We start from the raw sequence: 12,945 nt of genomic DNA on the forward strand, positions 1-12,945 counted from the left end.
CAATCAATTCCCAATGGATTAAATAAAACCCCTCCACTCTAAACTTGTTTTCTTTTTAAATATCCCGTTTCACTTGGAAATGCATCGCATTACGGAAATAAATTGTGTTGCAAATGGTATTTCAACACCCTCTGATCAATAATGTTGACTCTTTTGTCACAGACCGGGACCTAACATTGTGGAAAAAAAACATCTAAAGTAAAACACTTTTAAAAGGAAGCATTTTTCCCCTTTTATTTAGCTTTGCCGTAGGAAGTTACAGTGAGATCAGTATAATAGAAGACACAGATTGAAATATTCCTGCTAATTGAAAACCTGGTGAAGATACCGTGAGGTGGATAAACATATATCAGAAATACCCGTGAGAATCTGTCCAACGTAAAGGAGATTTACTCAGCCACTGTTAAAACATGTCGGCCCTGCTACAAGTGCAGTGGATTGCCATTTATTGTGTGTGGAAGCAAAAGTCAGCAGGGCTACGTGGGAATATTTTGATATTCCCTTACCTGAAACCTGTAAGTAACTAAAAAAAAAAGGCTTTGACTACATTAACCAAAACTAAAGACCGGGAGAAAAACATAGGAGGGAAAAGAACGAACATAAAGAGGCAGGAAAGTAGGAACGCAAAGAATAATCACTGATGTTCGGCATTCACTTATGATGAACAGAATGTAAAAGAAATGATGCCAGATAGTAACAAATCCAAGAAAAGTTTATTATGAATATGGCACCTGTAGGATGGTAAAAAAACTGTGTTACAGAAAGACAACCATGTATGACATGTCGCTTTAACTGATGAAAACCTACAAAAGTATAAAATAACCCTGTTGTAAAATGAAGTATGTACATTTTTGAATTGCAGCATTATTCATGGTAAATGAACAAAAAAGGTGTTTCCAAAGAAATAAGCCAGGCACTCAAAGTTAGCTTCAGTTAGTTGTTTTTTGTCTTTTTTTCCTCTGAAAACAAAAAACAAAATCAAAATGTACCATAGTTTTCTCTTTTTAATATTTTAATTTGTTCGTACTTAGAATTTATAACACTGTTAACACTGATACTAAGAGAATCCCCTTTCTCCCATATTCTTCTACTTGGCACCAAGTTCCTCATAAAAGAATCTGTATAATTGTACAAGAAATAGTTAAAAACACAGACACAGTCTTCACAGGTAATGAAGTGATTTCTCATATTGTAATTTTAAACACTATTTATCTGACAGCAGCTGAGATTAGTTTAAGATTAAATCACCAGCAATCATTTTGACACAACACAGATACATTGAGACAGCTCGCCCGGCTGTTCTGTTAGTAACATATGGGTGTATTTCCTGGTCCACAGTGTCTGCTTTTGGAGCCACCCCCAAACCCACTTCTGCGCTACGTGTACAAAATGCTAAAATCTAGGATCCTGTTACCCAAGCTCTCCTGCAACCGTTCAGACAGCGAGTCCCGTTATTGTCCCGTCATTTTTAAAAACATTAATATCATGACCTGGGTTTGAGTAACAACACGTCTTCACAGAAACCACAGACACAAGTTTCCTGATGTCGGGGGGAAGCCTGATTCAGGTAAAAAGACGAAGGCCCCCCTTCCCTTTGCTGGACAGACTAAAAAACACTAAACATCGACAAAGCCGCTGGACCGAACAAAATCAAGTAAACCAAACGATCAACTTAGTAAACATGCATTTCCAAAACACCTATAAAAATAGATTTTATAGTGCGAAATACTTTTTTCATCTCTTTAGAAATCTTTAAAATTGTTTATTGTCCTGAAATACTACCGTCATCTCTCTTTTTTTATTTTTATTATTATTATTATTTCCTGTGAGTTGCAGGGTCCTTGAAGTCAACAGGTTTGGTGGAAACCAATGAAATACACCCAATGCACAAGAGAAGCACAAGGGACTCTGGGAATGTTTCACATCTGAGGCTTTTAAGGTTCCAGTCTGCTAAATGCTACTTCAGTTTTTTTTATTCCTCGTCACGTTTAAACTGGAAACTGCAATCCCAGAATACCTCAGTGGCAAAAAAATGGCTCCTTAAACCTTTGAGCTAGTTTAGAGTCTTTTATCTCTGAGAAGAGAGAGAGGTCTGTAGACTACACAACAGCAAAGCAATAGCAGAAACAGAAAAAAGTAATACATACAAAAAGGAAGCAGCAAAAAAGGTGACACTACATTGGAAGGCCACCACACAAAACCCACTAACCTCCACTGGTTCACTAAGACTGCAAGGGGGCAGGACGGAGAACAAATGTTTCCCCATCCGAGCCCGGACTAGCACAGAGAGGACAAAGGACAAAACAGCTACATTAGCTCAGTATATACTGCATATAGTAACACACACTTAAGTTGCTATGGAGACTGACAGCCAATGACACTTACACATTGTACAAGTTTACGGTTATCACGCTGCATAATAGATGACTTGATGGACGGCTGCCAAAGGATGAAGTGACAGTTTTCTTCCGTTTTATTACTTTCATTTTTTTTTTAAAACATCAAATCACAGTGTTTTAACACCAAACTGTGAGAGTAAAGTTTTTTTTGGCAACAGTGGATAAAAATTAGGAATGTGGATTCTCAAAACACATTTTTTGATTGAAAATGCATGTCCTTATTACAATCTCTGTTTGATATGTGATTTTTAGAGAGAGTTTAAGGGGTAAGGGATGAAGGGGAACTGATTTCGAAAAAAGGAAACCAGGCTTGTAAGCTAAAGAGGGAGTGTAAACAATTAAGCCAAACATTTATAAAAAAAAAAATCCCCAAAACAATTAATAATAGCTCTGACCAAAGCCGGTTGGAGTTTAACATTCATCTTCAAGTTTGTGATGCAAAATTAGCCTCAGTTGCACTGAGAGATAGAAAGGAAGTCAACGTGAAAGAAAGAAAAAAAATCAACCTTTTGTGCATCCCTCTCCGGACTCAATCAGATTGAGTTAAAATACTCAATGTACCACGCGCTCACGGGTAAGTGATGAAACAAAAGAAATCTGTTAGATGTTTGACTTTTCTGTAGAAAAGCTCTGAAGCCGCCATTTGTCTGGAGTTCCGGAACAGTACCTACATCAGCCAGCTGAGTGAGGGTAACTCAATGATAGCACCATGGATCTGCAAAAAGAAGATGGAACTGGAGAAATCTCACACTGACCTGTTCCATGTCCTGGGATTTTATAGTAACATTCTATTCACAGGTCAATACCCGGCTAAAATTGCTTTTTTAAATGCATGATTTGCAAGTTGAGCTATAAAAAACGAAGAAAAAGCATTATTTCTAAAATACTATTCCCCTTTAGAAAGAACCTTAAAACCCTTTGAACTACATCAAATAGGGTAACATCCTTTTATCAGCATCAATCTCGATTACATCAAGATACCGTTAGAAACATGAAGTTTCTTTTCTTGTCAATATTCTTTTGCTAATACCTTTAAGACATCCTAATGAGGATGTTCGATACTCTGGACAAATATTTCACCCCAGAGAAAACATACGCTACAGTGTTATGAATTCCCTGTGGCTCAGAAGGAACTCTTTACAATAGAGATGAGTCTGTGTAGTCCGTTTAGAGAAACCGTCATCAAGAACTTTTGTGTGAGGAGGCGAGAAGGAAGAAAGAGAAAGTCGAAGAGATAGAAAGACACAGGAAGAGAAACCATTCATTTCAATTACACAAGCTCAATTGCTCAAAATTCAAAGTGCTAGAACATCTCACTTTTCCCCAACTTTGATACACAGTCTTTTGCCTCACAAGAGTCTTTTTTTAACACAGTTGAACACAGTAATATGGTCTCAATGTTTTGTTTCAATCCTCCTTGCGCTCTAGAGTCTGTGTGTTGTGGATGCCGTTGCTGTAGACGGGAAACGGAAGCGTGGAGAAGAGTCCCTCTGCTGTGGTGAAGACGTTAGCAGCAGGCATCTGCGTGAGCCCGGCTCCGCTGACTGCGGCCCCAAAGGGGGTGGACATGTTGAGCCGGTGCACGTGATGGTAAAGCATCTCCATGGGCGTCTTGGGGTCTATGCCGAAGCCAGGCCCATCCACAAAGTTCACAGCAGTGTGGGCGTTAGGCAGGAGGTTTCCCTGCATGGCCAGGCTGACATCTGCCGGGGCGTATCGGATCGTTCCAGTGGTGTAGACTCGCGGGGAAGCCGTGCTGGTGGCGGCAAGCGTGCCTGTGACTCTGTGCACCAACGGAAGCACCACGTTCCCCGCTTGTAACCTCTGCAGGGCTTCCAGATCACTGGTGTAGAGCAGGGAACCAGAGGAGGTGGGCGTACCCTGCTGCTTGTCCCGCGGCGAGGCAGAGAGAGGTGGCGAGAGCGGGTCAGCGGTGGTGGAACTGGAAGGAGGAACCAAGCTGCCTGGAGTTGCGCTGGACACGGAGGTTGGGGCGCTGTTATTGTTGACACTGCTACTGTTGCCATTGAAGTTGGGCTTTCTGCTGCCTCCTCCACCCTCGGCACCAGGTGGAGTGAGGACGGAGTCGGGGATGGACACCTGTAGGCCGGCAGGCGGGGGGGAAGGGAAGGTGTCATGGGGTTTTGTCATGCTGTAGGGGGACTCGTTACGGGAGATCTCTCGATTGGGTGGGTAGTTCCAGATGCTGCTGTCGTTGTCGAAGTTTATAGGTTCCGACATCTCAGTCTTGATCTTCAGCACAGAGGAACTGGTCGGGGAGGGTGGAAGCAGAAGGGGAGGCTGGTCTCCGAGGGTGGGGTCCAGGCTGCCGGGGCTGGGGGTGGCAGCAGCCGAGGGAGACAGACGAAGACGTTGCCGACTACCATCCCATTTCTGCTTTTTCCTCCTCTTCTTTCTCTTCTGGTGTTTACTCATTGCCGGGCCGCTCAGCTCTCGTCCACTGTTGCAGTCTTTCACAATATCTTCTGCATCATCCTCCTCTTCTTCTGAGGAGGAGCAAGAGGAGGGCGAGTCCTGCAATTCCTCCACCTCGCCGTCGCCATAGCGCTCTACCTTTATGTGTAAACCACCCAGGCGGCCCTCCTTGTGGTCGGTTTCACAGTCAGAAGGTTCCAGGCTATCATCACTGTCCTGACTTTCTGGATTGCTGGAACTGTCTCCTTCCTCCTGTCGTCTCATCTCTTGCTCTGGCGGCCGACCCGTCTGTTTCTTACTGTCTGATTCTGGATCTTCACTGTTCTCGGAAGACTGATTCCCCTTCCCATCTGACTTGGAGTTTTCGTTGTCTTCTGGGAGAAAGGAAAAAGGTTTAGTGGACAAGTTTCCAAACACATCATCGTAGTTTATCAGACAAAAGTATAGTTCCTCACACCATTCACTAAACAGGATCAGGAGTTTTACATTAAGAGCATTCATTTAAAGCTTAGATGGTTGGATGTATATATTATGCTCGTAAACACAATTACACTGGGGACATAAACTGCCCTTTGTTTTAGTTGCAGCATTGGCCACTGGTGACATGTATGATGTGATGTATCATTTAGTTTTGTCATGAATGGCTCGAATTCTGTTAAGAACAAGTGACCTTGATGAGGGGGTGGGGGATTTTGAAATTCTGGCCTTAGAAAAAGCATGTCTGCATTGGTAGAGAAACACAGGGAGAGAGATGGAGAGATAAAGAGACAGAGAAAGACAGACGGAGAAGGTGGGGTGTAGAGATGGGTAGGGAGTCTGAGAGGAGAAGAGGGCATGGTTTGGTCCAGCTGCAGCTGGCACAGTCTGTAACCTTTGTGATGAAGGCTGGCAAAAGGCTCGGCAGGCAGAGATGCTCAGGGGCCAATATGTTGGCACTTTCCCCAGACTGTCAACCGGCCTTGTTCATTCACAGCCTCCACCATCTTTGGAATCTCACTTCATCTTCTTCTGGAATGTATAATTAATATCTCCAACTGGCTGTGGAGTTTTAATTGACTATTTACACCAGTTTTAGGGACATGTCGAAAGCACCACATTTCCTTGTCCTACATAATTTCCAGTAATTATTGGAATGAAGATATTTTACACTGTAAGAGCCCTCAGATGAGACATTTGCATTTGGTTAAAAGAAAAGTGTTGTATGTTATTTTACAAAACTACTTGATTGTAAAGAATTGAAAACCAATGGCGCAATGGCTTTAAGTCTCCAGCTCAAGGGCATAATAATGGGTTGCTCCATGTGGGGATCAAACCAGCAACCTTCCACTTGTTCTGAACTGTTTTGTGGCAAATAGTATCATTTTCGCAATGCAATGGGATGAGAATGGTACGCTACCAGAGTTCTCCTTGGAGTCGGATTCAGAATCAGATGTTTCCGAGGACTCTGATGCTTTCTCTGGCAGGTTAGGCAGCTGTGCGATATCCATAGGTGTGTCTTTGTACTCGGGATTGCTGCCCATTAAAAAAGAAACCACAAAAAAAGACATGTTTAGAAGATAGAAGTCATTCACTTTGCCAGTTGAGAATCATTCACAGCCGTGTGAAACATCCTTCACTCTCTTCTCTAGAATGTTCCAGACAGCCTGATTGATTCACTGCAGCCCAAACCACAGAGCATTCTAATGATCTCTAAGCCCATACACAGACCCAAAAGCAGTTTGAGAAGAGCGGGGTGTTTAGCCTTCGTCATTTTACAGAAGGACAGACTATTACTATTACACTCTCGAGTGGGAAATACTTTCATCTTATTACAGTGCCGGATGGAACATTTAAAAATCTAAAGATATGGCATTTTCATCAAAGTAAAAGACTCGTATACCTCAGTACATAGTTGACCCAGATGATGTTTTTTTCATTGGCGTTCTTGGCGTTGATTGCAATAGTGGCACTGGACTGGATCCAGATGTAACCTCCATTCTTCTGAATCCAGCGGTAATACTTTGTCACACATTGACCTTTATTCATCACTATAGAAAGAGGAGAGGATACAAGAAAGGAAGAGGGAAAAAACCTGTGAACAATCTAATATATGAAATCAGACCGCATACGTTTTCAAAAGTTTACAGCAATACATATACTCCGGTTTAATTACAACAACCATTAATAATAATCCTAATATTTGCATTTAGTGTGCCCAGGTAAAGCTCAAACCTATCCATTATTTCATGCTGTGTGAAAATCTTGAACGTGTGATTAATCTCCAAAGCCCAGCAGAGGGTGCTGTGACTGTTTGCTAAGGGCTCTGTAATTGTGTCCTTGTCTGAGGCTACTCATGTGAAGACAGTGTGGCAGTTGCCATAATTTTGGCTAAATTAAGCGCTAAATGGCGATCTCAAATAATATGAATTTGCATTAATCATTGTTCTGCAAAACAGAAACAGTCGGAATCCAAGCACGGCAGTGAATTTAGATTCTGGGTTTAATTACAGCTACAAATAGCCCTTTCCATAAAAAGAGTCCATTGAGAAGAATGATTTATATAAGAATAAGTCTAGTAATTAAAATCATTACAGACTAATAGCATTGTTTAAGAAGCCGTCCCAAAGGCTCTGATAATTGACTTTAGTTCACCGAATGCTTTCTGTACCAATAAATGTAAAACTAAGCTGTAACTCGAGGAAATTGAGACAAAAAGCCGAGAGTTGTTTATCTGACTTGTCCGCTGTGGCCAGTGGGCATGCCCTTGACTCACCTTCACTCTCTTCAACAAAGTTTACATGCTACTGAGAGTCTATAGAAGGGTTCAGTATACACGGAACGTATATAAGAAAAAAAAAATCTGCTCTGTTGTTTCACGTGCAGAATATGATGGTAAAATTAAGAGAAAATACCACATACAGTGGTAGATACTGATTTGCAAATAAAATACATTAAATTGAAATGATGTAAGAGAGGATAGGTATTATGCAGCTTCAATATATTAAATCTTGCCATACATATACCCTCCATCTGTGAACACGCGAGTCTGACTAGTCCCTTTAAACCCTCATTACTGTCTACAAGTTTCCAGGACATTTTTCCCCCTGCCTTTAAACCTGATCTCATCTGCATTGCATTTGATGTGCTGGCCCCCTTGGCTCCGCCCGGCACCACATCTGTACAGGTGAGGCTTATTTTTCAACCCCCTTTCAGTTACGTTGCCATTAAATCAATCAGGGGCTGCTTGAGTTATTGATTTAGTGGTAATGAAGCCACCCCTTTCTCCCCCTCCCCCCCTCCTCGCTCTTCTCTTTCTGTATCCCTCTTTTCTTTTTTTCCGGTGCAGGAGTCGTTGGCTGCTTTTGGAGGCTTTAAAAGGAATACGGCCTCTTTAATCTGCCTGCCTTCTCCTGGAGCCTCGGGCAAGCCTGCAGGACGGTCTCTCTCTCTCTCTCTGTCTCTCTCCCTCTCTACTTCCGTTCTTTCTCATTCTATCGCTCTCTCTGCGGCAGGGCCTCTGTCCTTCAGTTCTGTTAAATCACTTGGATCCCTTCCATAATAGCAGCTACCTTTCAGATACCCTTTACCCAGCGTGGCCTCACTTCCAGCAGGAGGGGTGGAGGGTGTCACTGTCATATAAAAGTAAGTAATTTACACCCGTGAAATTGCTTTATGGAAAAGTCCTTGCAGTCCACTGGGGTATTATTGTAAAGACACGTTTTTTATGAATGAGAGAGCAGACATGCAGATCTGCAGCACCTAGGCAGGGTTTGGCTGGACAAGTGAATTGGAGGGTTTTAACTTGTATTCTTTGGCTCTAATGGCGAAACTGATTGTTTCACCATTAGATTGAAATATGTTCTAGTGTTGTTTATATATAATGAATAAATCCAGTTTCTAGCTGGTCAGCTTGTGGTTTTGGCCATGCGTTGGTTGAGAATGCTGGTCTACCAGCCACTGGAGTAAGACTAGTTGACAACCTTGGCTAAACTGGTGCAAACAGCTTAAAACTAATTAAAATCACATCAAAACAACAACAATACATTCAAATGAATCACTGCTGACGTAAATACAGTATATCCATGGATACAGAAACATCTATTTCATATTTACTCTGAATTCATTATGGAAGAAACCTGAAGAAACATTGTCAACGGTACATGCGATGGGTGTTAGAGCAGGTGTATTTTTCCGCAGCTGTGGAGTCTATCTTCAAGCACAATAAGGAGTGAAGGGAGTTTTTCATTAAAGTCAGTTTGAACTACTCTTCAGAGACCGGCTCTTGTAGTCTGCCTTCAGGCACAGAGCTTCAGTCTCCTGGGGTTTCTCCACACTTCTGTGAGCCATCGTTTCCCACCTCTGTCTCTCTCTCACTCTTTCTCAGCTGGCAAAAACACACACACACCCGCGGAGCATTTATGCGGTGAGTATTATATGTAGTCGTGTAACACAGTGTCTTTTATTAATTTAAGCCATGTTGGTCCTGTTCTGAAGCTGACACAGGTGAGGTCAGAGCTGTCACTATGCATTTCTGCCCGTATAAAACACCTGCTCTCAAATGCTTCCTGAGCACCACAGTCGGCTTTTCCTTCAGTAAACTAGAGCTCATTTGTATCCAGTTATAAGCTCAAATTAAGCTGTTAAACAAGTAGATGATGGATCATGTTTTAGCATGTCCTAAAAGTAGTAAAAAGACCACGAGCGGCTGTGCAGTACCGTGAGTTTACCCCTCAACTGTAGTTCTGTCATGACAACTCGTAGTGTTTGGCATGGGTATGATAAAATTCATCTGTTTGGTCTTGGCTACAACCAAGTAAGACATGCTGCTGCTGTACAATGTAGTAAGGGTGTGAACCTACACTGGTCTCACAGTTCGGTTCGATTATGATTATCATGCCATCGATTCAGTATAATTCGATATCACGATTTTCAACCATTTTACTAAAAAACATTTAATTTAAATTGCAACTTTGGCATTCAGTAGTGTACTATAAACAGTATAAATGTAAACAAGCCCTTGACAAAATGTAAAACTAAAAGAGTAAAAAATTAAAAAGGTACAAATTTGTAAACCAACATAACAAAAAAAAGAGAATCAGTAAATACTTTTTATATAGAATATAATAGAATCGTGATGTCACGATACCAAAATTAGGACTTCGATACGATACCAGACTAAAATACCTCGATATCGATACTGAATCGATACCGTGGCAAAAAACTGTAAAAGTACTTTTCAGTATCGATTCAGATGTTCCAATTCGATTTCGATTCGCAATCTCTCAAATTGATTCGATTTTCGATTCTCGATTCAACTCAATGAATATAGATTTAATACAAATACTATATTTATAAAAAAGAACAGTGAACATAAGTTTACAAGTGTGTAATTAAAAAGAAATTAAGAGCCACAAAATTGTATATTAAACTCTCTTTATTTTGGGTACATTAAAACAGAACCCATCTCTAAAATTCAAATGCATACAATTATGTTAAATACAATACAATTTTGATGCAACTTTATTCTAAAAAATTTATCTGAGAAGTATTTTATACAATTTAGTTTTTATGGATATTTTGATACATTTATTCTAAAACATAAAAAGGATATTGGATGATTTTAAGCAATTTTCAGTAGAGGATAAGCTTTTCTTGCGATTTTGCCGGCCGTCATTCAGACTCTGTTTGATTCGTGCCCCGGATGGTGCATTATATTTCTCTGTTATTTGCACATCCTTCCTTAGATGCGATCGAACGAGACCAGCTGAAACTTTAACCTGCTATATCTCGGAAACGCACCGGTAAAACTGTCTGTAATTTGGGTCGATCGTAGTGCCTGACTAGGCCTTTCGAGGATCGAGGCCGTAACCGGGAATGGGTGCTTTCTTTGCGGGGCACTGCCTCGCATGTATGTGATCTATTTTTAGCGGTAGTGTGCTCGGCTGTTCTTGCAACGTCTGGGTGAGTCATCATCAAATGGTTCTGCAGATTTGTAGCATTTCACCTCAGCATTACAAACGTCAACGCACCGGAAGCCGCCATTTAACCAAGGGGGTAGCCCATCCCCCGGAAAGCGTACCACCCATAGGCGCGGCCATTGCTAACCAAGCCATCACCTGTTGTTAGCATCCCATTGACTCCCATTCATTTTGGCCTCACTTTGACAGTGAATATCTTTACATCTGAGGCGTTTAAAGACTCCATTCGTCCATTGTTTATTTCTAAACAAACACGACAATGTATAAAAGGCTCCATTACCTTGAATCTTACACTATCGCCCCGTAGAAGCCGTTTTTGTAAAATATAGGCTAACGATTGCGTCATAACCACGTGACCGTATCGCGCTGTTGAGCAAATTACCGTATAGACCCGAGGAGAAGCTCGTAGGCAATCTTTTACTGTCTATGGGGCAATCAGGGGGACGTGGAGGCATAAACGCAGATAGAGATGTTGCAGATCCTGCTTCATTCATCAAAAGTTGCTCCTGCTCACTCTCCCTGTCTCTACAAGATTCGGTGATTCAGATTTTACGTTGCACAACTACTAGAAGACTTGCCACTGTCGGACAGGCTGATCACGTCACATCTACGTGGTCAAGCTCAGTCTGAGGCTGCGCAGTACACTCAGCCATCAGGAAGTGAGTGCTTCTAACTGACTTCAATTCTCCCCGTTGAAGTCTATGGAGTCGCTCTGTCCATTTCTTTTACTGTCTATGCATTTAACCAGTGACTGATAAAAAAATAAAAAAAAAAATTAAAAAAAATAAAAAAAAAAACAACCTAAAACTCACTTGGACAGCATGTTCCTGCCCTGCTTTTTGACCATTCCCCCCTCTTTATTTAAATAATAATTATAATAACTATACATTACATGCCAGTGTGAACATCCTTAAAGAGATGTTTGCAACAATCACATTATTATAAATCATGTTAACACTAACCACTATTCTGAACAGGTTGGGATGACCAAAATCTTATTTCATGATACAAGTAAATTAATATTTTTTAAATGTAATTTTATAATTACAATATAGATATTTAATTGTATTTTATCAGTAAAAAAAAAAAGCCAAAATGTAAATTTACAAACAAAAACAGTGCTTTATTTTTAGCTACAGTAGCTCTAATTAACAGTCGCATTCAATAAAGAAATTAAATAATCAAATGTACAAACAAAAATGCCTAGTCTGCAGTAGGGATTCACCGGAATGAAAATTCTTGGCCGAAGCCGAATAATAATAAAGCACTTGGCCGAAGGCCGAAGCCGAATACCGAACGCGTTTTTTCTATTTTTTCCCCATTTATTTTGCCAATTTTTTCACCATTGCATAAATTTGCTTTTTTACTATTTATTTTTTAAATAAATTACTAAACAAAAATAAATAAATGACAAAACTACAATTACATTTTTTTTTTAACACTGAACATTTTTAGCATTCCAGCATTATACAAACAAAGCACAATATAACTTAAAATAAATTAAAACAAAAAAGTTAAATAAAAATATTTATCATATTTTATCGCAACTTATCTTATCTTTGGCCTATTATGCCTACAGGTATCATAATCAAATCATAATCAAATTTTGTTTGTTTGTTCATGAGAGGTTTTGCAAGCCTGTATAACTCTGTTAACTGAATAAAAACTATGGCGGTTTGAGGAGTGAGTGGAGTCTGACTAACTTTAAACACATTGGCCATTGCATACAAGAGATCAACAACTATTTCGACGCTGCAGAAACACGTTGTAAATGGATACATTTGACATTCTACAGACACAAATATGCACCGGAGTGCGCGCAGTCAGCGGAGGCTCGCGCTGCGGACCCAGACGAAAGTGTAAACGAGGCTTAATGCTTCCACACTTCCGACATGTGCTGCATTTAGAAGCGTGTGCACCTCTCTCACACAAGCTGGTTGCTATATTTGATCGCCTCATCAAAAACCTCATTGTTCTGTAAAATCTATTCGGTCTTTTCACTTATTTCGGTAGCCTAACATTCGGTGGATCCCTAGTCTGCATAGTCACTCTGTAAATTAACTATACACTGATTCTTAATAAATATATTAGTTATTCAGTCAAGCATGGGGTATTTTCTTTTGTTGTTTGATTAACATTAATCACACAGAATA

General features: G+C 40.6%; 1 protein-coding gene across 1 annotated transcript in view; it reads right to left on the bottom strand.

Annotated features, from left to right (window-relative positions):
* Positions 1–1,822: 1,822 nt before the first annotated feature.
* npas3 (neuronal PAS domain protein 3) overlaps positions 1,823–12,945 on the bottom strand; it is a 408,670-nt gene continuing 397,547 nt past the window's right edge. Inside the window, exons 10-12 of the mRNA XM_079832348.1 lie at positions 6,715–6,862; positions 6,232–6,347; positions 1,823–5,209 (exon numbers count right to left, since the gene is read on the bottom strand). Coding sequence (XP_079688474.1) covers positions 3,807–5,209; positions 6,232–6,347; positions 6,715–6,862 — 1,667 coding nt within the window. The 3' untranslated portion in view covers positions 1,823–3,806. The remainder of the gene's footprint in view (positions 5,210–6,231; positions 6,348–6,714; positions 6,863–12,945) is intronic.

This window comes from Gobio gobio (assembly GCF_949357685.1).
Source record: "Gobio gobio genome assembly, chromosome: 13".
Classification (NCBI taxonomy): Eukaryota; Metazoa; Chordata; class Actinopteri; order Cypriniformes; family Gobionidae; genus Gobio; species Gobio gobio.